We start from the raw sequence: 23147 nt of genomic DNA, 5'->3' as shown, positions 1-23147 counted from the left end.
GAGGTATTGCTACTCATTTGCAGCATGGGCCAATTAAATGAGTAATAAACAAAGTAGAATGCTCGCTGCTTACCTCCAATTAGTTCACCCAACCTACAAAATCTGAGGAGAATGAAAGCTGGTGTGTCGGCCCAGTGAGACTTGTGACCCCCCCTCTCCCCGCCCTATGGATGCATTTCCACGGAAGGGGGAGGAATCTCTGCTCCGCGCTTCTGGAACTGAACTGTCTTCAAATTGGCCTGTTGCCCCACCCTTCTCCCCTCTCCTTCCTCCCACACACTCTTTTCTAGAAGCAAAATCAGGTTGGCAGAGAGTTTTTGTTTGGAGGGCCTGTTCCTGTTCTGCTATTAAAGATTAATACTCCTGTGGGATTCTCTGCCTAAGATGCTAGAATGAGGCCAACCTGCTCTGGGCATCTGCACAAGTTCTTTGTTTCTCTTCTGATCGTGCCAGTGTTTTTTGTGAAGGCAAAATCCTTTTGCTGCCTCTCAATTTTGGAAAACTGTAACTGCAATAGCAGTTATGACTGATCAGACGGAATTAGGAATTTACACTGCCTTTAAGCCAATTTTTACACGCTACTGTAAGATTCTTGTGGGGCCCTGATCTATGGTTGCCAACTTCCAAGTAAGGCCTGGAGATCTAGTATTACAACTGCTTTCCAGATTACAGAAATCAATTTCCCTGGAGAAAATGGTTGCATTGGAGGGTGGACTCTGGGGACATTTGCACACATTGTAAAAAATAGTATTATGCCCACTGAATGGCATAGCGCTAAATATTATCGCACTTCTGGCTATTCCTTACCTCCTTGCCATCTCGCTGTAGTCTGCCGCCTTTTCCCATTTCTTACCCTCTACAAGCGCTGCTGGAAATGGTGGAAGAGAGCAGCATGATTTATCCATGACTCTCTTCGCCTGTCAATCAAGCCAGGCAGCCAGTCTCTTTCTCCTTTTTTTAAAGGTCCTGCAATGCCTGCCATTTTTTTAAATTAATAGTTCTCCATTTAAACACCTATGTGCATAGTGCTTTTTATAATGCCACCCCTTATGGAATCACGAGTCTTTATTTAAAAATTAATCTCATTCCTGATTTTGGAGAGGAACTTTAGAGAAACATGCTTTGTGTGACAACTCTGGGAAAAAATATTTTTAGCTTTGCCTGCATGCTTTTTTTGGCTTTGCCTGCAGGCTTGTTGCTCCAGGCAGTTCACTTAAAAAAAATCCCATCCCTGGGAGAAGGGAGAGGGAGGCCTGTGTGAGGGACATTGGAGGCGAAGATAGCGCTTCTTTGCCTCCATATATTTCTTTGCTGTGTAGTGCGCTGGTTGTCCGCTGGGGAAAAGCACTTTTTAGGTTGGTGAATCCACTTTTGGGGGATGTCATGCAGAGTGCCTGGAATATAGCGTCTTCAATGGGTAAGTATCACGCCAAATTTATTGTGTGCGGAACAGCCCTGACATTATACCTTGCTAAGGTCCCACCAATCCTCAAACTCTACTCTCTCCAAGCAGCATCCCAAAACTTCAGTAATTTCTGAAACCCAAATTGATAATCCTACCTTGATCCCTGTTCTCTTGAGAGGTTATTCGCACTGCACCAAACTGTTCCTTCCATCAACTGAGCTTTGGTCCAAACTTGCTAATGCAGGGGTTTTATGCTGTTGAAAGGACTGATATAAAAGAAAGTCTAAACTAAAATCCTATACAAGAGATCCATGATCAGGATCTCCAAAGTCTAAATCTGCTGTGTGGGATGAATCAGATCAGGGTCATAGCATTGGAGAGGGGAGGCTTAACCCTTCAAATGCTGTTTCTGGATTTTAATTATTCCCTTCCCCCCAAACTATGGCTTCTCTAATTGTTACATCTTTGTAATTTGTTAGAACAGTGTATTTCCCTTAACAGGAAAACATGGAGGACTGAGGATACCGCATAAAGCTTCTGTTCTTCCAAGACAATTGATTATTTTTTTAACATTTGACCCAATATTTATACCCAGCTTTTCTCTACCTTCAGGAGTCTCAAAGCAGTTTACAATCGCCTTCCCTTCCTCTCCCCACAACAGTCGGGCACTCTGTGAGGTAGGTGGGGCTGAGAGAGAACTGTGACCGGGCCAAGGTCACCCAGCAGGCTTCCTGTGGAGGCAGTCCGGGTTCTCCAGACTGGAATCCTCAGCTCTTAACCATGATGACGGCATGCTGTCTCAGTTCCTAGCTGCTTTTGAACAAAGCTTCAAAAGAGAGACAGATCACCAGAGAGCTAATGAAGAGCCAGTGTGCCTATTTCCCTCTATATAATGATCTTTTGCTGATTTATCCTCACATACAAATACACACTGGATACTTTGATATTAGACCAATTCTGTATTAAGTTGGCTTTTCAACTTGTAGCTCAAGTTATTACAAGAAGCCTCCATGGAGTAGGTAACAAATGAGATGTACAAATCCAATTTATATTCTCCCCCCCCCCTCACCAACAAAGGCAGTCCTCCAGGGTCTTCATGCCAGGCATTAAGCACAAGCCTTTTCACACTTGAGGGAAGCATCCCTATGGAACAATGTTCAAACTTTCTCTCAGTGCTCGGTGACCAGAGGAAGACAAACATGCCAGCGGCACAGAATATTTGTATGCAAGAAGACACAATAACAAATGGGCCTTAAACCAGAACGTCTGCAGGAGAAGGACAAGAATCAAGCAAAAAATGAAGGAAACTGTTATAGTTTTCTTCCAGCCCTTGACAACTCTTTGTTGTACACTGTGGTTCTACTTTGAGTGTTAGGTTATTCCCCCTCTGGCCACTTTTTTTTTTTGCATGTACTTAAGCACAATAAAGAAGGAATGTAATACTAGGCAAATATGCAAACACAATGTTGTGGTTGGTTAATTATTGCAAGAGTTTGTCCTGTCCTGTGTCTCAGCACTGCTGGTCCTCCTTCCTGGGATGGCAGGGCAGGGCAAAAACATATTTATTTCTCCTATTATTGCAACCATGGGGGTCCCTTAGGTTTCTTGTTGTCACTGACCATTTGGGTCTGAATATGTGATATAATGAAGAGGTGAACGGGAAACAGCGGGCGTGCATCAAATCACAGAGCGACATGCATGCCGGTTTTACCATGCATGCTGACCAGGTTCTGTCAGGACACAGAAAACAGAGGGCTTCACCAAGTCGAAAAGTTCTGGCGGGAGCCACAGATGGCTCAGTAGTACTGCTGGCCACTCTTCTTTCTTTACACTTCCCCTTGCCCTCTCACAAAACCTAGCAGGGCCAGTGGGGAATTACTCTGATATGTCAACAACAGGTGTTCTAGTTTGGCAAGAATGTCCCCACCTCCCAGGCTGCTAGAATATTTCAAAGTAATGGGGAAAATACAAGAACCAAAAGCATCTCTGTTCTAGACAGTGACCTCAGTCTTGCTGTTGGTGGGAAAGGATCGTTGTTGCTGGCCGTAGTGGGTGGGTGTCTGGCCGAATACCTCAGGCAGCTTCTCGGTGCTGAACTGACGCTTGGTGGTGTAGGCCTGTCGACGGTGGTCAGGATGGCTGTGCTCCCAGCCGTTTTTGAAGGCTGGGCTGCCTGCTAGAGTGTGGGTGTTGGTTTTCATCACTTTGGCCTTCTGCCCCGGTGTTGCCAAGCCGATCATCGCGCAGCCGTCTTGGAGGGGTGGGATGTCTTTCTGGCGCAGTGTCAAGGGCGGGAAGGACAGAGTCCCTGAGGGTGGCATGTCCACCATGGGGAAGTGCTTGTAGAATTCTTCAGGAGCACTTTCTAGAAGGGAATATGGGAAACGGGGCAGAATATGATATGCTGCTACAGATAGTGAAACTCAGGCAGTTTCTCCCACCTGCTAACAGGACACTTGATTTTCTCAATTATGTCAAAGATACCCAATTAAGGATGATCCCCCAAACTGTTTATATAATGGAGAACAGATTAAGGATGATCCCCCAAATTGCTTATATAATGGAGAACAGAGAAAAGGACGAGGAAGGTCTTCTATTGTGCCTTGTCTTCATTTTTTCCTGAGCACAACTTGCACGTCCTTTGCATGTGGAGTTGGATGTGGGTAGACCTCTGCATGGGTGAGACACTAAATGCAAAGAGCAGTGAACACGATAATGGGGCCAGCAACAGCATCCCCGCCCTTCCTCTTCTGTGTATATCTTTGCACAAGGAATGACTAAAATGTGAAACTGGCTACCAGAGGATGTAGCGAGAGCCATAAGTATAAATGCTGGGAGGACAGATCCATCAGTGGCGACTACACAGAATCTCCACAGGCAGAGTCAATAAACCTCGGAATACCAGGAGCCACGAGGCAACACCAGGGGAAGGCCTCAGCTGCTGTGCCCTGTTGCTGGACTAAGTGGGTCTGATCCAGCAAGGGTCTTATCTTCTTTTGCTGAATCACACGTAAGTGTAATGAAAATATGGCTCCCTGACATAATACAAAGCCTTCTGGTTGTAGAAAGATAAAGAACAGCCCTTAAGGTTGCTTTAAAGGTATACTTCTCCTGATGACCATAAACTAGATAATGTGGGCCTCCATCTATTCAGCTACAGCTGAGCCCTGTGTCAGTAACCTGTCATTGAATTCTTTTAAATGCAAAATGTCATTCTCTTTGAAACAACTGTGGAAAAATCCACTCCCATAGTGCGTAAAAGGGTGATGAGTAATATGTGTTAAAGGGCAACTTATCCATGCAAAGGTTATTTTTATAGCCAGTTGTGTACTCAGCCCCCCCGTGGGAAGAGGCAAACTACGGTGCCCTCCATTTGTGCCTTATTCCTTCCCAAACACCTGCATCTTTACCCCTTCTGGCTGTGTCCCCCATTCTTATAATCAGTGCTGTCCCATTTCCTTCCCACTTTCTCCCTACCCCTGTGGGATTAGTGAAATCATAATACCTACTACTCAGCAGAGTGGGAGGTTAGCAACAATGGGATGACGTCATGTTTTGTGCCAGAAAGGGGTATGTGGGGGAAGGGAGCAGAGAATTTTGAGGCATGTGAGCCTTTGGTGCAATCCAAGAGCATAGGACGGCATCCGGTCTAGTGGCACCTACCGACAGCCTTGAGCGTCGCATACTTGGCATAGTCGGGGGCCTTGTGCGGCATCGTGCTGCTGGCCATTTGCAACCAGTTGTTGTGCGGATTCGGCAGTCCAATCTGTGGGGCAGTAGCAGGATTAATCATAGCATTGTTCAGATGATTCTTGTCTGAAAGCATAAAGAGGAAGCAGGAACAGAATTAAGAAAGCATAGAAAGAAGGGGAGATTTTGAACTGGCAACCAGCCCCCAAAAGCAAAACAAAGCAACAAGAAAAAGGCCAAGGAAATGAAAAAATGCTGAAAGAAAAGAAACCAATTAGAAATCAGAAACCCATTAAGATTCAACTCAAATAAAACATGGCAAAAATATCCCAAAATAGTCATAACATCTGGAACATTCCTGTACTCAAGTGCAACACAAAAAGAGGAAAAGCAAAGAACCCTGTACAAGACAGGTAACCCAGAAGGTTGAGACAAAAGAAAAAGAAAAAGAAAAAAAGAATATGATGAAGAACACAGGGCTAACATAAAGAATGCTTTTAAAATTATACATTAGAAAGTGTTGAAAATGTCATTTAAAAACAAAAAAGGCTAAAAGCCTTCCTCAGTAGAAGTAACCCGTGGAATAAGTTTAAGATTTGAAACAGGCAACTCTCCTAAATATGCAATATTTCATATGCCCGTGAATCTGCTTAGGCCCGATCCACAAGATTGCTGAGAGTCATTGTGGTATTGTGGTTAAGAGGGGTAGCTTCTAATCTGGCAAACTGGGTTTTATTCTCCACTCCTCTACATGCAGCCAGCTGGGTGACCTTGAGCTAGTCACAGTTCTGTTTCAGCTGTTCGTACAGAGCAGTTTCTCTCAGAGCTCTTTCAGCCCCTATCTCACAGGGTGTCTTGGTGGGGAGATGAAGGGAAGGTGATTGCAAGCCACTTTGAGACTTCTTTGGGTAGTGAAAAGTGGGGTATACTTCTACTTCTTCTTTTATAATACTCCAAGCTCAAATGGAGTGTCCAGGTATGCAGAAAACCAGCAGATTTACTCTACGGGTGAACATGATATTGTGAGTAAGATCCACTTGTTATCTGAAGAGTTTTAGGTCCATTGTGCATATGATGTGTTATATGTATATCTGTTTATTATTGTGTGGAGTGCTCAGTTTGAACTTTACCACTGAGGGAGGCTTTTAGTTCAAAAGTGCTTGGTTCTTGTATTAGGATAAAAATTGTACCTTTAAACCTGTATTTATATGTTTGGACATTCATCTGTATATTATGCATGGGCACTTATATGGAGAACCATAAGAATGTGGCTTTTAAATGACATTTTAACACTTTCCAATGTATAATTCAATATTTATCCTACTCTTTTATATGCACAGCATTCGAAACCATACTGTTTTTTTTGTTTTGTTTATTTGTCTCAGCCCTTTAGATTGCCACACTCCTATAGTCAGTCATGGGACAAGAGACCAAATGTGTTACAACATTACTGCCTAACCAATATACCAAAAGATCAAGATGCAACTTTCTGTGCCGTTGAAGATGTTGAAACATGTTTGGTTTCGTCCTCTGATTAACAACAGGGATGTTTTGTCTGTTATGATTATTTGGCTGTTGAGTTATATTTATTGGGTTTGGATCTTAGTGGTTTCTAAATAGCAGGTATGTTTTTTCTTCTAGAATAACACTCATATGTCATCAGCCACATTTCTTAGGCTCTCTGCAATGGCTACTTGACCTTTGAGGCACCTGTGTTGTCCCACCTCTGCCTGCATGGAATATTCTCAATGAGCAACACTTACAAGTAAGTGCAACTCTGTTTTCTGATTAAAGCCTGGGCTCATTAAAAGATATGCCCCTTCCCCTAATTTTAGAGCAGTGGTTCTCAACTGTTTATATCTTATACCCTACTGGTCACTCTGTCAAAGAAGCTCGGTCCCACCTTGATAAAAACAAATAGTCTACTTTCCCCAAGAAGGGCATTTATATGTTTAGAGGCATTTTGTTTTTTATCATTTATGGTCAGTTTCAAAATGGCAGTATTGTAGTTGGGAGAAGGGTCAGCAAGCAGCGTTACATCAAAGACTGCTACTGAGCAGAAGGAATGGAGGATTAGAAGAAGAAGAAGAGTTCATTCTTATAGGCAACTTTTCTCTATCCAAAAGAGTCTCAAAGCGGCTTACAGTCGCCTTCCCATTCCTCTCCCCACAACAGACACCCTGTGGGGTGGGTGAGGCTGAGAGAGCCCTGATATCACTGCTCGGTCAGAACAGCTTGATCAATGCCATGGTGAGCCTAAGGTCACCCAGCTGGTTGTATGTGGGGGAGTGCAAAATCAAACCTGGCATGCCAGATTAGAAGTCCGCACTACACCAAACTGGATTAGGAGAAACATCAGCAAGCTGAAAGTCACAGAGGGACAATCTGTGGCAGGTACGTTGGCAGGAGATAGCACTTCATCCATGCAGCTGGCATGGAGATCTGGGAAAAACAAATCCTTTGTAATTGTCATGAAAACCCTGCATCCCACCTTAGACTACTTCCGCATCTTGCTGGTAGCAACTCTAATACCACTTTACAGAATACATGACGGATGAACCTGATATGACTCAGTAGCATAAACATGCCTTTAGGAACAGTTCCTTGAAACGGACCTTCCACCTGTCCTCAGTGAAGGGGCAAACTGAGCACCAGGCTTGTGCCTGTTGTGTTCAGTGTGAGGAGAGGGAGACTGGAGGCATTGCTGGTTGGGAAAGGGAAGCCCCTGAGCGACTGTGCTCTTAAGCATGGCTCGATGACTTGGATTGTTGTGGTGTCCCTCCAGGGAGGATTCTGAGGAGTGTTGCGCATGTCTGTAGGCTACAGTGTGGTTTGGGCATGTGTAGAGTAAGATCTCCACCAGCCTTCTGCCACTTGCTTTTCTTGCAAATTCTTGCCACCCAGTCTCTGGCATTTCCATCCATATAACCCACCATTTCTGTCAAGTATGTGATGGAGGGTAAACTCTTCCCTACAAAGATCATGACCACAATTAGCAAGAAAACAAAATTTTAAAATTCATTATATGCCAGAGAAATACCAAAATATTATTGTTCAAATAGTGTGCTTTGAACATACCATAATGGGACAACAGGCATATGACAATGGTTGTTGAAAGGGGAGTCATTGACAACATCTGCATCTCCCCCCCCCCCCATTGACTGGAGTAGGGGCTGCTGCTGTTACCACCATCTTGGACCCAGATTGCTCAAAAAGAAAAAGTGCCCCACCCAATGCCGACTAGTAACCAGCACTGCTCTGTACTATGAGACTTGTCCTGTGAGCTCCACAAAGTTCATTTGTGACCCCTGTGCTTCTCAAGATCTACAGGAAGTGGCTAGAGAAGAACATGCAAAGACTCAAGCTGCTTCCACATGATGAGGATTCTCTGCATTGCTTTCATAGACACTGAAAACGCAGAGTCATGCTAATTGGCAATGGAGCTTCCCCATGTGGGAGATTTCTGTACACTTGAACCCCCCCCCCCCGAGTTTCCCCTTCACACCTGCTCATTATCAACTCTATATTGCTCTCATGGCTGCTGTGGCAACTGCCCACATCTTTTTTTTGTTCTTCAGACATGCAATATACTGCTCTAACAGTTCTTTAAAGATTCAAGGTAGATGTAGCAATAGATGTTATATAGTGTTATTGCAATTAGGGATTCTTTTAAGTCCTGAAAATATCCTGAATAAACCCTTCAGCATGGTAGGGGGGAATCATTGGGGAAATGGCACCGATGAACAGCTGATAGCAGGGAAATGGCAGATATGGGCAGGATCTTCTCAGGGCAAAGATTTATATACCAATGTACAAATGTACCTGAACAACATTCTTTCCACAAAGATCAGAAAAGAGCAAGTTTGGGAATCAGTGTATTGCAGATGGGAGAAACCTGGGTGCATGGGGCTTTTTACCCACTCCCAGATCAACTAAATTCCTGCAGTCTACACTGAATTCGATTTCCATTTTGGTTTTGGGTGCTTTAAATTTTCCCTCTGCATATATGCATGATTGATTCATGGTGACCCTATCTTTTCCCCACAATATTCTGGAGTGGATATAAGCCTCAATAGTTCAAAAACTGCCATGAGTAAATGTGCAGATCTCTGCTTTTTTGCAAATTAACTTACTGCCTCATCCTTCCAATGCTGTAGCAAAGCAGTCCTCCCTGATTGGCCAGGGTGTCAGTTCAAAGACAATGGTTCCCAGTTGCAAGGCTTGTCTTAAAGTGACTGTGCTTGGCTCCCCTCCCCTTCCCTCCCCGCTCGCCTCCCCTTCACTTCCCAATTGAGTGCAGAACAGTTGGGGGGCGGGGGAATAGAGGAAGACCTGAGTTCAAATCGATCTGAATTTAGCAGGATCCATAAAGAAAAAAACAAAGTAAATGCAGACTGGCCAATTACAGCATGATGTCATGGCAACTTTTTAAAAAGGCACTCCAGTCTGGCAATCAAGGTGAAGAAGAAAACCCTGTGGAAGCAGCCTCAGGCCATCTATATACTAGTTTACAGGAATCAGTGAAGGGAAAAAGGTCCTAAGCTGGTCCTTGAGGGTAAGGACGGACTGTTGAATAAGCCAAAGCTGCTAATAGTGGGTAATTCTCAGTTTCTGGAAACAACGAAAAATTTTTCTTATTGTATAAAAGCTTTTGGAAAGTGAGGGAGATTGCTGTTTGTGAGGACCTTTTTATCTGTGACTGTTTCTCAAATGCTATGCCTAGTGTGACTTCAATTGTAAAAAGTTGCGATGCTTTGTTTTAGATTTATTGCTGTTCTTTTGTTTTGTCATCTGTCTTGAGCATCTGTATGACCAGATGGTCAGATGGACAGGCAAACACATTTCAGCATCCTGTCCACATAGAAACTTGCCATTGCATTTAGAAAAGAGGAGGAAAGTGTGCCTAAGAAGCCAGTGCTTTACCCAGTTATGAAGCTCTGTTTTAGCTCTTCCCCTGCCCCCCCCTGTCAATCTCTGCAGACAGTAAACCTTCTAGAGTCAAGGCGTGTGCCTTTGCAATAAGCTCTCCCAGCCCCAATTAGGAGTTTGGGGCACTAGTGCATTAGAAGTAAATAAATAAATAAATAAATAAAATAAAATAAAATAAAATAAAATAAAATAAAATAAAATAAAATAAAATAAAATAAAATAAAATAAAATAAAATAAAATAAAATAAAATAAAATAATAATAATAATAATAATAATAATAATAATAATAATAATAATAATAATAATAATAGTGGCACAAGGTTCCCATGTGCTTACAGCTCTGCTTTCATTCTCCAGGGCCCCAAGCAAGCGACACTCATCAGCTCTCACTTGCGTTAAACAATGTTTAAAGGTGATGGAGGGGAGGGAGAGAGAAGAGACAGTCTGTATTTAAATTGGGACAAGTGTCTTCATGGGCAAACGAGAGAGGAGGAGACAGCACAGTCTCTCTGCCCAAGGCAGAACTGAGTCACAGCACAAAGGAAACAGGAGAAGCAGCTGCAAATCTCTCTCTCTCTCCCCCCCCCCCATCCTGCAGAGGATAAAATAGAGCAGAGATGGCCCCTTGCCCACCCCCCTGCTGACTGGCAAGGTGGAAGGTTTGGGCACAAAAGGGTTGGAGTCAGATTGTGTGTGTGTGTGTGTGTGTGTGTGTGAGATCTGCCCTTCCCACTCCTATGCTGATATTATTGTCACAATGGGACTGACCTTGCCAGAGGTCACTCATCAACATGACTAGCTGCATCTCTGCAGGGAAATCCCAGAACCTCCTGCTCAAGTGCTGCAGAAATGGAAGGGGCATAGGAAACTATACCCATTTATATATGTTTCATTTTAAACATATTTCAAAATATCCCACTGATTTAGACAAACTATTCCCATCATGTCAGCTTTGCAAAACAGTGGCTGACAGAATGCGATTGATCTAACTTCTTCTGGAATCTCAAGAGGGAGCACATGAATTCCCATTCTTGCATGCGAGGGGCCCAAATCCCATTTGAGGGCAATACTGCTGTGGAGAGGACCAGGGGTTTCCGGGTCACCCTGGCCAGTGGCAAGGGATGAGGGGGAGAGGGTTTCCAGGTCTAGGTTGGGGAACTCCTGGAGATTGAGGAATAGAGCCCTGGGAGGACAAGAGCCTCAGCAGAGTACAATGCTGAAGAGCTCATCCTCCAAAGCATCAATTTTCTCCAGGGGGACTTTCTCTGTAGTCTGGTGATGAGCTATAAAACTGGGGGATCCCCTGGTCCCACCTGGAACCTGGCATCCCTAGCAGGATCCTAATTGTCACGAGTGCTCCTCCATCCTTAACAGGCAGGTGGCAGGGAAATCTTCAGCACGTGCAGCATTTTTGGTTGATGCCCCTTCAAAGATACCACTTTGCCCTTAGTGGCGTTTTCAGATGCTCTCATTTATTTGTTATGGCTGTAGGGTTGCCCCCTCTGGATTGGGAAATGCCTGGGCTTTTTGGGGTGGAGCCTGGCAGGGGACCTCAGCAGGGTCCACAGAGGCCACCCTCCAAATCAGCCATTTTTTTCTTAAGGGGGAACTGATCTTGGTTGTCTGGAGGTCAATTTTCATAGCAGAAGATCTCCAGTTGCCACCTGGAGGTTGGCAACCCTTAGTGGGGGGGTGGGTAGCCATTCAAGAATTAGCATTGCTCCAGCAAATGAGTTATGAATTGTCTCCAAGATCCTCTCTGTTGTCTTCAGCGCAGAGGAAAGCGGGGCTCACCTTTGCTATTCCTGGGAGATCCCCGAGAAAGCCCATCGCCAATCTGGACCTGCACACTGCCAATGTGGCCATCAGGCAAGAGATCAGATGTGCCATGACCTGGCTGCTTCAGCAGATCGGTGAGGGTTCTAGAAAGAGATATGAAGGACAATTAAACAACCCCGTGGCAAGTAATGGCAGCCACCTTCCATTGCTGTCATCACTTTTTTGCCATTTGTGTCCCTTCCCATTTCTAGACATTCAGGTTAAAACACAACGCATGCGCAGTCGCTGCTCATTTGTTACGTGGGCTTGAGGAAGCATTCAGATGACTTTCTTAATGCTCAGATGACAAAGTCTTGCTGCTAAGAAAATAGGATTCTTTCCATGTTCATCAGAATCAGTGGAATGGGATAGCACATTTCCCAGCGGCATTTATTGGATGATGCCTGTAATATCAAAGAAGACTTGTGTCATAGCTCCTTGCCCCATAGCCTGTGCTGTTGTGACACTGACATAGACGTTTGGCATGCAAAGGCAGGACAGGCACTTAATCGTCAGATTTTGGCCTTGAGCTGGATTTGCTACTTGGGCAGAATTGGAAAAGGGATTTTATCAGGACTCCAAGTGACAATTGCATTCCTAGATGGGGAAAAAGTGGGTATATCAACAGTATACAGCCAGGATATCATGCCACTGCTTTTGAATTTACCACTTTAGCGCTATCCTACAAAGTTGAACATAGTAAGGGAATGCTTAGATTGAATATACTTGCTCATCTGTTCAGGTTTCATGTGTGTTTGCCAGTTGGGCTGGTACTACTATGTGTGTCCATGATGTAGTTTTCATCTTCCTCCTGAATTAACTCTCACAGTTTGGTCTACAGTTTTAGACAAAAGTTGTTGGCTCAACAAGTTGTGATGATGACCTAAACATTCTCAACCTAGGATAGTTCAAGGACCTTTGAGCATCAACCCCTTTGAACTGACCAATGGTTAAGAGGCTGCCATCTCTGTTGTGAACACACTCTCAGGACGAATCTCCCAAAAGACTAAGTGGGTGTTAGTACTGAAGTCTGTGACCTGCAGATGTGCATAAAGTTTTCAGGCAGAGACCTTTGCTAGCCTGCTGTTTTAACTGGAGATATCAAAAACAGCCCTTTTCTCTTCTTGCTAAAAATTAAAGGCAGGTTAGTTGCAGAATAAAAGGTAAAGGTAAAGGTATCCCCTGTGCAAGCACCAGGTCATGCCTGACCCTTGGGGTGACGCCCTCCAGCGTTTTCATGGCAGACTCAATACGGGGTGGTTTGCCAGTGCCTTCCCCAGTCATTACCGTTTACCCCCCAGCAAGCTGGGTACTCATTTTACCGACCTCGGAAGGATGGAAGGCTGAGTCAACCTTGAGCCGGCTGCTGGGATTGAACTCCCAGCCTCATGGGCAGAGCTTCAGATAGCATGTCTTCCGCCTTACCACTCTGCACCACAAGAGGCTCTTGTGCAGAATAGTCAAGTGTTAAAATGGGAATGCATATAGCTATGAAGACCACAGGGAATACTGCATTGGCTGAGGGGGTGGGGCAGAGTATGTAAGAAACATCTGTAATAAGTTTCAGATTTGCATTTGCAGTGCTAGGAGCCCTCCCCCATTCGCAAGAGCTCCTTGGACAAGGCATTTACTCTAATAATGGTGCTATTCCGGCGTTTGGTTACAACAGATAGCTTGGTCTTCATAGCATTTATCAGAGAAGCAAACTCAGGCAATGGCATTAGCTTCTTGGACTGTGATTCCTTAGGGAAAGAGACATTCCCCAACACAAATTATTATGGTGAGTGAAGCAGTCCTGAAAGTCAGAACCTTCAATGTTGTTGTTGTTGTTATTATTGCTACTATTAAAGAGCCTCTTGTGGCGCAGAGTGGTAAGGCAGCAGACATGCAGTCTGAAGCTCTACCCATGGGGCTTGGAGTTCAATCCCAGCAGCCGGCTCAAGGTTGACTCAGCCTTCCATCCTTCCGAGGTCGGTAAAATGAGTACCCAGCTTGTTGGGGGGTAAACGGTAATGACTGGGGAAGGCACTGGCAAACCACCCCGTATTGAGTCTGCCATGAAAACGCTAGAGGGCGTCACCCCAAGGGTCAGGCATTACCTGGTACTTGCACAGGGGATACCTTTACCTTTACCTTTTTTTGCTATTATTATTAATTCAATTTATAGCCCACCTTCCTCCTGGGACTTAAGGTGGGTTACATGTAAAAATATCCCCGTAAAAACCAACCCTAAAACAGCATTAATCCAAAAATTACTAAAATGACAAGATCCCCCCTCCTTCCCTCCCTCAGTCATCAGACAAGGGGTGTGCTAGTGAAACCTGAAGGGGCCCCATTGATTTAGCTAGTTTACTAATTTACTACTAATTTGCTGTCTCCTTATAGCTGTACTCTCATGATAGAGAGCTGTCTTTGCTTCATGGTTTTTTTTAATGGTTGTGGGTTAAGCTTTCAACCGTACTATTTTATGTTTGTTGAAGGACAGTTTCCTGCTCCTGTTAAAGGTCAGGTTGGATGAAGCTGTATCTGTGAGGTCTTCCTAAGGAGGCATACACTTTTGCTCATTTGAATGTATGGATTGGGCTGTGACTTCACTAAGCCATGTGGGGGTTGCTGGATTCAAGAGGTAGAATTTGAGTTTGCTGTCTCCCAATACATTCACAGGTTGGCTGAGGTAAGGAATGGAATTAACTGAGTCTCATCATCATTGTTATGTCTTGGCTGAATATCTGTCTAGTCAGAGGACAACACACACACACACAAGAAAACTCTACAGTCAGTTCCCAGTTCCCAGAGCAGGTTCCTTTCCTGATGATCAGCAGCCTAAGACCACCAGCCCAAAGCCCCAAAGACAAAGTGCTAGGGGTCCTGGCTCCCCCAGCTTCGGACCTATACTTTAGCCAGGTGGTGGCAGCGAGTTCATTTAACCCAGAGAGTTCGTTTTACCACTCACCTGGAGTTGGCAACCGGCCGGATCAGGGGGTGGGTGAGGACGGAACTGGGCCTGCGAGGCAGAAGCAGGCCGGTTCCGCCACAGGGGCAGATAATCAAAAATGGCTGCTGTTGGGATCACAATAACCTCTTTGTTTTGCTTCAGTTTCCAAAGCAAACTGATATTCATGAAGCGAGAAAAGTTTATTGAAAATAGAACATGTTCCCTAGGCAGCTACAGGGAGAGGTTGCCAAAGCCTGTGCGTCTAATGGCTGAGCCAAGAAGACATTCATGGTTGTGTTGAAGCTACCTGCAATGAACTCAGCATTCTGCTAGTCATTCCAAAGGCAGGGAGAGACCTGATCCTCCCTCAGCCTGCCCCCCCCCCCATCCAAGAACCTTTAGATTTTCCTCAAAGGTTCAGGGAGTAAGTGGATGCCAAGAAACAGTGGTGGGCATTATGGTACCCATGGTTGCCGTGTTGGGGATAAATGAGCAGTGGTAAGTTTCTAACAACCACTTCAGATGATGCTTGTAGATGAGTGGGAGGGATCATTTCCCTCCTCCCCTCTTTTTAATTTTAAGAAAACAGTGGGGGTACAGTAAAGATAAAAAAGGAAAAAAGTATTATGCAACATAATTAGGTTTGTCAAAGACATACATGAAGTACTTAATAATATATAGGACACAGAATATTTTTCCTTTCATCCCCTTCATTATAATATTTAAGATAGTATCTATAAGATATTTCTTATTTCTGTTGAGATACAATTGTACCCATCATTTAAATTTTAAGTTAGAAACTTTATAACTAATCTGTTTTGACTACAACACTGATTTCATCTACTACGTATTCAATATAACATATTTTCACCAGTTCGACATATTCATTAGAACCTTTAATAGATTAATATATCATTATGTAAAAGAAAGTCCGTTATATATCTCTAGAGAATCCATTTGTATTTGAGATATTGCATTTTGAACAGATCTAAATTCTACTTCTATTAAATTACAATACATTAGTATATGAGATTATCACACTTTAAGTTTGTCTCCTGCTAGCATAATACACATAATGCACATTCCATCTCTCCTCAAATTTCATAATAGATCTGTTTCTCAAATGGGTTATTAATTTTGCCATTGCTGCATATTCAGCAAGTTTATTTCCATCCAAGCATGGACAAATGTCTAGTTTAATTTTGATGTGTAAATGGTTCTAGCCAGTTTTGTTGGCCAGGTGTCTGGAGGGCCTGACTGGGTGCCCCTGAAAGAGCCCTCTGAAGCTTCATCCCTCCAAGATGTAGGACCTGTGGCTGGGAAAGAAGGGACCAGGAAAGGAAAAGCACTCTGCCTGCCTTGATGATCTGTAACTGACAACTTTGCACACCATTAGGAACTAGGGGTAATCTTTGATGCTTCTGTCTCCATGAAGAAAAAAGGTAAAGGCACCCAGCATTCTACCATCTGTGCCAGGTGAAGCTACTAGAGCCCTATCTTGTCCTGGAAGACTTGACTACAGTGATCCATATGGGATTACTGTAACTCGTTCTATGTATTACCTGACCTGCAGCTGATGCTTGGGTCCTCATGCAGACCCCTTGGAGGACGCATGTATGATCTGTCCTCCAACAGTTACATTGGTTGATGGTTGAGTTCCAGACCAGGTCTGATGTTTTGGCACTACTGACCTTGAAGCCCTATGCAGTCTGGGTCCTGTGTATTTGAGGGACTGTCTCTCCCAAAATGTCTTCTGGAGAACATCTGTTCTTCAAGTGCCAATTTGTTGGTAATCTCTGACCCCAAAGACATATGTCTGGCCTTTTCAGCCATGCCCCCAGCTTGGTGGAAAGAGCTGCCATTTGAGATCAGGGAACAGGATTTAAGAGAACATTTCAGCCTGCCCTCATAGAAATTTCTAGTCTGGATCCAAACCACTGAGTAGTCCCTTCACCATGAGCCCAATGATCGTGAAATATTTCATCCTACTTAAACACATACTCGTATGCCTCCCCAAACAGGTTTTCTAGATAGAGAGCATAAAAATATTGTAAAATATATCTACAATTATCCTCCCCCAAATATTGTGCTCATGCATATGGCATTCGTGAAAGTTAAAATTACACTAATGGTGATGCAGAAGAGTCTTATTACTATATTTCAAAATTTTTAACTCTCAATTTTAAATTTTGAGCTGTAATTAATTTTGTTCATTCTGCTTATAGAGAATGCTTGTGTTTTTCCATTATATATTGCCAAACAATTCATCTGGCTGAAGTGCTGTATCAAATAAAATATCCATCTCTCTACAATTACTGTGCTCCTGGTCCACACACTGAATTGGCCCTCATTCCTTTGTCTTTTCCTGTTTGCATCATTGGGGTGCTGCATATCGATTACGTACTGTGTTTGTATAGCACTTAGTGCAACCCAGCTCTCTTTCTGGAGGTATTAAATACATAATGGCATTATTCCCTAGCATGGTGCCTCTCCCACATGCTGTGAACGTCTTCTTAGGCTAGTTGGAGCTTCTCTAATTGACATTGCTCAACTGGCCAATCAGGCCCATCCCCTGGGGCAACTGTCTGGCCAACTTGCACACAACCTGCAATACTAGGACAGATACAAAGAGACAAGAAGGAAATTAACTTTCATTAATGTGATGGAGGGACAGCACCACCTAGTTCTGCCTTGATGAGTGTAGGTTCTTCCCTGAGATGGAGGACTATTGCCACTACTCAGCTGTATCTTCACAGTATGTTTGTTAAGGTGGCAGGTCTAAGCTGACACAAAGGGAAATTATTTTCATATAAATATACTTAAGACCTATATATGAGTTAATGGAGCCATTTAATGAATAATAATGCCTCAATTGTGGCCATTTACTTGGGCATATGTCCACCAATCTCAGGAGGGCTTGCTTCCAAGTAAACAGATTTAGGATGTAGGAGTTTAAAGACTTTCAGGGTATCAAAAATGTGGGAGGTAGAACTAGACTTTCCCCATAAGTATCCTAAGCATTATTTATGTATCTAGAAACATCAAAATTTCTGCAGTGATAGTCACAACTTCTCTACAAGGAATGCTGTGAATTACCAAGACAGAACTCAGTGGCCTCCAAACAAAGCCAGGCCAGCTGGTCTGGGAGCAGCAGCATAAAAATTAAATAGAATCATAGAATCATAGAGTTGGAAGGGGCCATAGAGGCCATCTAGTCCAACCCCCTGCTGAACGCAGGATCAGCCCAAAACATCCTAAAGCATCCAAGAAATGTGTGTATCCAACCTTTGCTTGAAGACTGCCAGTGAGGGGGAGCTCACCACCTCCTTAGGCAGCCTATTCCACTGCTGAACCACTCTGACTGTGAAATTTTTTTCCTGATATCTAGCCTATATCGTTGTACTTGAAGTTTAAACCCATTACTGTGTGTCATTTCCTCTGCAGCCAACGGAAACAGCATCCTGCCCTCCTCCAAGTGACAACCTTTCAAATACTTAAAGAGGGCTATCATGTCCCCTCTCAACCTCCTTTTCTCCAGGCTGAACATTCCCAAGTCCCTCAACCTATCATCATAGGGCTTGGTCCCTTGGCCCCTTAATAATAAAATAAATATAAAGATTTATATAAATATAAAATATATAAGATTTTGCAGGTAACCTTCCCTGGAACTGTAGGCTTCAGGTGGTGAACCACTTAGCTATGATTCATCCTAAATCCCCTAATGATAAAGGGAATGGTATCATTTCTGGTACTTAGAGTTTCAAGAAAAGCTGTATAAAACTGCTTTAAATAAAATGAATCTTTTCAAAAACTTGCAGAAACTGTCTGAGCTGAGGGGATTTTATAATGGGAATACATTTCATAAGCACAGTGATCGGTCTTATGTTGTGTTAAGGATACAGGGACATGCCGTGCCTGAGGCTCCATCTGCGCCCCATGGCACTGATCCTGAAGAATTCAGATTTTGAAAATCTTCAATTTGAATAAAATAATCTTGTTCAGGAATCAAATCTATCATGTTAAACTTGTACTGTCAGTCTCTCGGTAAGTTTAACAGCACTGCCAAAACTGAATCTATGCACCTTAGCAATGATCTTTTTGTATCTTTAGTCAGTGGTAGTTAAGATTATGCACATGATGTAAATTTCAAAGTTCTAGTACTATAAATGATAATTTTTAGTCTACTCTTAATGGTGCAGGAAAACACTGAGGGGACACTGAAATATCATCCAGAAATTCTTGTTGAAATGTCCTGTAGCAAAGCATGGTTGTCATGATCATTTTGTGACCCCAATTGTTACCCCTTTTCAGCTTGTGAGCAGCCTGCATATCTGAAGATCTTAGAAAGGTCAGGCCCATCCAGGTCTGAATCACAGTCTGAGGGTGTGTATTCAAGGCAGAGGAAACTGAAAGGAATGGACTGGGCTTGCATGATTCATTGTTAATCATGGAATGTCCTGATTGGCTAGTTGGGCCATGGAAAAGTGCAGCCATGGCGCAAATGGGCAAACCTACAGAGATGACTCTGGCACAGTGAGATTTGTAACTATTATTCTAAAATATCTTAATCCAGTCACAGTACTACAATGCCTGGCCTTGGCTTATTTTATAGAAGAGACAAAGGAGGCTATTCCAGACAATGAAATCTTTCTTTTCTGTTTGTTCTTACATGCTTCCTTCTCTGCCTCATGTCTTCTCTCTCCCTTCCAATCTAATCCAGAAATGTACTTCAGACACAAAGCCCTCCCCCATTACCTGTACTGATTTCTCCATGCCTAGTACCCCTCTGCATTTCACACCTAATCCAATCACAACGGCTATTGTCATTCAGCTTCTGAAACAACTCCACTCCCCAAGAAGATAGATAGGACATTCAATCTGCATATCTGAAGAAGTGAGCTGAGACTCATGAAAACTACCACAAACGGTAGGGGAATGGGGATGATAGAGGTGGGGATTAAGCCTGCCTTAATAATAATAATAATAATAATAATAATAATAATAATAATAATAATAATAATAATAATAATAATAATAATAATAATGAGGGGGATTAGATAGATTCATGGATGATAAGTCTATCAATGGCATGGTAACTGGGAGGGAACGTCCACATTCAGAGACAATAAACCTTTGAACCCCAGAGCCAGGAGGCAACATCAGGGAAGGCCTTGATCTCAATGCCCTGTTGTTGAACCTCCCAAGGAAGTGGTTGGTCACTGTGTGTGATGCTGGACCAGCAGGGGTAGGTCAAACTGCAGCCTTCCAGATGTCCATGGACTACAATTCTCATGGGCTCATGGGAATTGTAGTCCATGGACATCTGGAAGCCCGCAGTTGACTACCCCTGGTCCATCAGAGCTCTTATGTTCTTATTCCATGCAAATGGTATAAGAACATGGATGCTGGATGAAGATATTTTTGTACTTTAGTGTGAAAAGCCTGCTTGAATATTTGACTGCTTATGGTGCTTTGGTTCTTCTCAGTAAATATAGCTTGATTATTCTGTTAAATCCCTCCCTTTAGTGCAGCCTTGTACAGGAGCCTACTCACTTTGTCAACGAAATCTTTAAAACAGGCCACCACAATCTTTAAGTGCAAGTTTGGGACATAGTGCCTTCTAATTGGGTGTTAAAATCAAATCCATACAGTACAAGACTAGCTAAATGGATGTCACTCCCTAATGTACTTTTCTGCTACTCTTCCCATGGGGATGTCTGATCATTTTCTGTGGTACGATTTTGCTTTCAGGTTTGCCAGTTATGAGGCCAGCTTTAGGAGTCTCAAAGCAGCTTAGAATTGCCTACCCTCCCTTTCTTCCCAACAGACACCCCATGAGGTAGGTGGGGCTGAGAGAGCTCTGAGAGTGAGTCACATTACTATTTTTTTCCCACCGCTATGGATTTTTCTGAACTCTTTTAATATTGCTACCCCTATAGAATTTAGACCTAGTGAATGTCTCCCACTCAGGCACCCACCCCAGGACAGTCAGGCTGACCTTATTTGGAAGACTGTGATTCCTCACATAGCCCCATCCATGATGTGTTGTTGCCCCCTGAACAGATATGCTACAGTCTGCCTGAGAGCCCAGGCCATATGTTCAGGGACTGGTTACTATCCCTGCCACCTTTTGCTGCCGGGCTTCTTGGCATTGCATGATGAGGCCATCTGGTCTGATCACAGCTCCCCTGTCCTCATGCAGGCATTGCTGCTAGCCACACCCCCCCTTCTGCCTCTGAACACAAGACCCCAGTGCCTTGCAAAGCAGGGGGTACAACAGCTGCTCCCTGACAACAACATATTTAACAACTTCTTTCCTCTTTCACTTCTGACCAAAGAATCTCATGGCAGCAATCAACTGGACAGCACTGATAGGGTAATTTCTGAAATCAAAGGTGCATTACGACAAAACCTTTTGGGAAGTTGCTGGTCCAGAAGGGATGTTTTCATTTTTCATTGCTGAGGGAAATACAGCTCCACAGGTGCTTATAAGCTCTTCGTTTTGAATGTTTGGTTGGAGCACCGCAAGCTGGTTCTGGAGCTGAGCCTCGAGGCCTATGTTGTATGGTGTTCTTTTGATGTGTACACTTGTTGGAATCTCAGTACTTTACTGGGTGTCGCATTGTTATCCATACAGATCTTAGATCTAGTGAATGGCTGCCATGCATCCCTTATTTTATTTATTTTCCATTTTACTATATGGTAGCTTCATAGAAAATTTCTAAGCACTCTAGCTCCACGACATTAAAAAGGCAAATGCAACCCTAAACTAGCCTTCATAACTGCATCAACTTGACAGTGCTGTAAGTATCTCCAAAAACTGTACAGGTAAAGCACAATATTTGGAAGCTTTTGTATCATTTTTAAAAATACTCAGAAGGGCTGCAAGGATTAAGATATTTCTTACAAAGCACCTTTCATTGTTGGGAGATAGGTCTACAATTACATCTTGCCTGGCCAAGATCAAGCTGGATTTCATATTTGAAGCACCGGCTTGGATCCTGAATGTGTCCTGCCAACGTTCATTCTGATGTTGCACTTTTTAAAATAGCTCTCATTGCATCCTCCACCCCAAAGAATTAGTGTTGGAGTTGAGTGTGAGTATATTTGAACCTGAAATGTACAACAATCTCATGAACAAGCATGTCAGATTTATTTTTTGACATTTTGGTATTGTATTCTAGATGCACAGTTAAATCAAAAGCCCCAGTTAATTGACCAGCAATAACTCTCACGTTGATTTAGACACTACAAATTCTGAAAACACACCCAGTAGTTCAACATGAGAGCCAGACTAATGATTTTGAATATTTGCTATGAAGAACCCTGTGTGGATGGAAACTTTTCACCATAAATTGGAATGGGTTTTTATAACAGACATCTTGGGCATAATACACATTTCTGTGAGCCAAGACTTCTGCTGAGTCTGAAGTGCTAAATAAAAGCTCAACTAATTTATGAGCCTCCTAATGAACTGCTGCTTCTGGTCTCTCTCCAGAAATTACATAAATATTGAAGAAAAATGTTATACATTCATTGGAGCTTATATTTATATAAAATTGGTCTCCTCATCATGTGGCCCCTTTTGACAAATGTGATATTTGAAATACTTTCCTAGTCCTACCTCCTTTATCATAGAAGAAGAAGAAGAAGAAGAAGAGTTGGTTCTTATATGCCGCTTTTCCCTACCCGAAGGAGACTCAAAGGGCCTTCCCTTTCCTCTCCCCAGAACAGACACCCTGTGAGGTGGGTGAGGCTGAGAGAGCCCTGATGTCACTGCTCGGTCAGAACAGCTTTATCAGCGCCGTGGCAAGCCCAAGGTCACCCAGCTGGTTGCATGTGGGACCTCCTTGCTTACTTCTTCCATTCCTCTGTGATCCCACCAAAACCTACTTTTCTATCTGCTGCTCCAGAAAGGCATTAGGCTTGGCAAAACAAATGGAGCAGGAGCCAAAACAAGCACAATAAGTGTAGCATTTGCTGAGGAAAGTAAACTCTTTCTCCTGTCTCAGCACAGGCAAGAACATAAATGCTTCCAGCCATTGTTCTGCTACCCACCCATCTCATAAGCAAATATAGTTTTACGAGGAAAAGATCTTCCAAGGGGAACAATCGGAATCAGAGAATGAAGAGAAATTAAACCTGAGAACAGAAGAAGACAGTGAAGATGCAATGTGGGGAGAGAAAGCAGGAACGTTAAGGAAAGGACACTTTAGCCCGGGCTGAATGGTCATACTGGGAAACAAGACATTTTTGAATATTTTAAAATAAACACAATAAATAAAAATGTGAGGAGGTAGCAAGTTTCAAAGTAGCACATGAATCCTTGCCAGGCTGTCCAGTGAAGAATTCTGTCCATCTCTTCTGAT

The 23147-nt window shown here is 43.3% G+C and overlaps 1 protein-coding gene and 1 long non-coding RNA gene across 2 annotated transcripts in view; one reads left to right on the top strand and one right to left on the bottom strand.

Moving 5' to 3' along the window:
* Positions 1 to 3390: 3390 nt before the first annotated feature.
* SHISA8 (shisa family member 8) overlaps positions 3391 to 23147 on the bottom strand; it is a 33098-nt gene continuing 13341 nt past the window's right edge. Inside the window, exons 2-4 of the mRNA XM_077339353.1 lie at positions 11820 to 11947; positions 5069 to 5221; positions 3391 to 3770 (exon numbers count right to left, since the gene is read on the bottom strand). Of these exons, the coding sequence (XP_077195468.1) occupies positions 3397 to 3770; positions 5069 to 5221; positions 11820 to 11947 (655 nt within the window). The 3' untranslated portion in view covers positions 3391 to 3396. The remainder of the gene's footprint in view (positions 3771 to 5068; positions 5222 to 11819; positions 11948 to 23147) is intronic.
* LOC143838275 (uncharacterized) lies at positions 6532 to 16501 on the top strand. The gene is made up of 3 exons (XR_013231318.1): positions 6532 to 6860; positions 14324 to 14517; positions 16019 to 16501. It is a non-coding gene; the product is annotated as an uncharacterized LOC143838275 (long non-coding RNA).

The sequence above is a fragment of the Paroedura picta genome, chromosome 5, assembly GCF_049243985.1.
Source record: "Paroedura picta isolate Pp20150507F chromosome 5, Ppicta_v3.0, whole genome shotgun sequence".
Classification (NCBI taxonomy): domain Eukaryota; kingdom Metazoa; phylum Chordata; class Lepidosauria; order Squamata; family Gekkonidae; genus Paroedura; species Paroedura picta.
The sequence above is the reverse complement of the archived record's forward strand: the minus strand, read 5'-3'. Positions and strand labels throughout refer to the sequence as shown.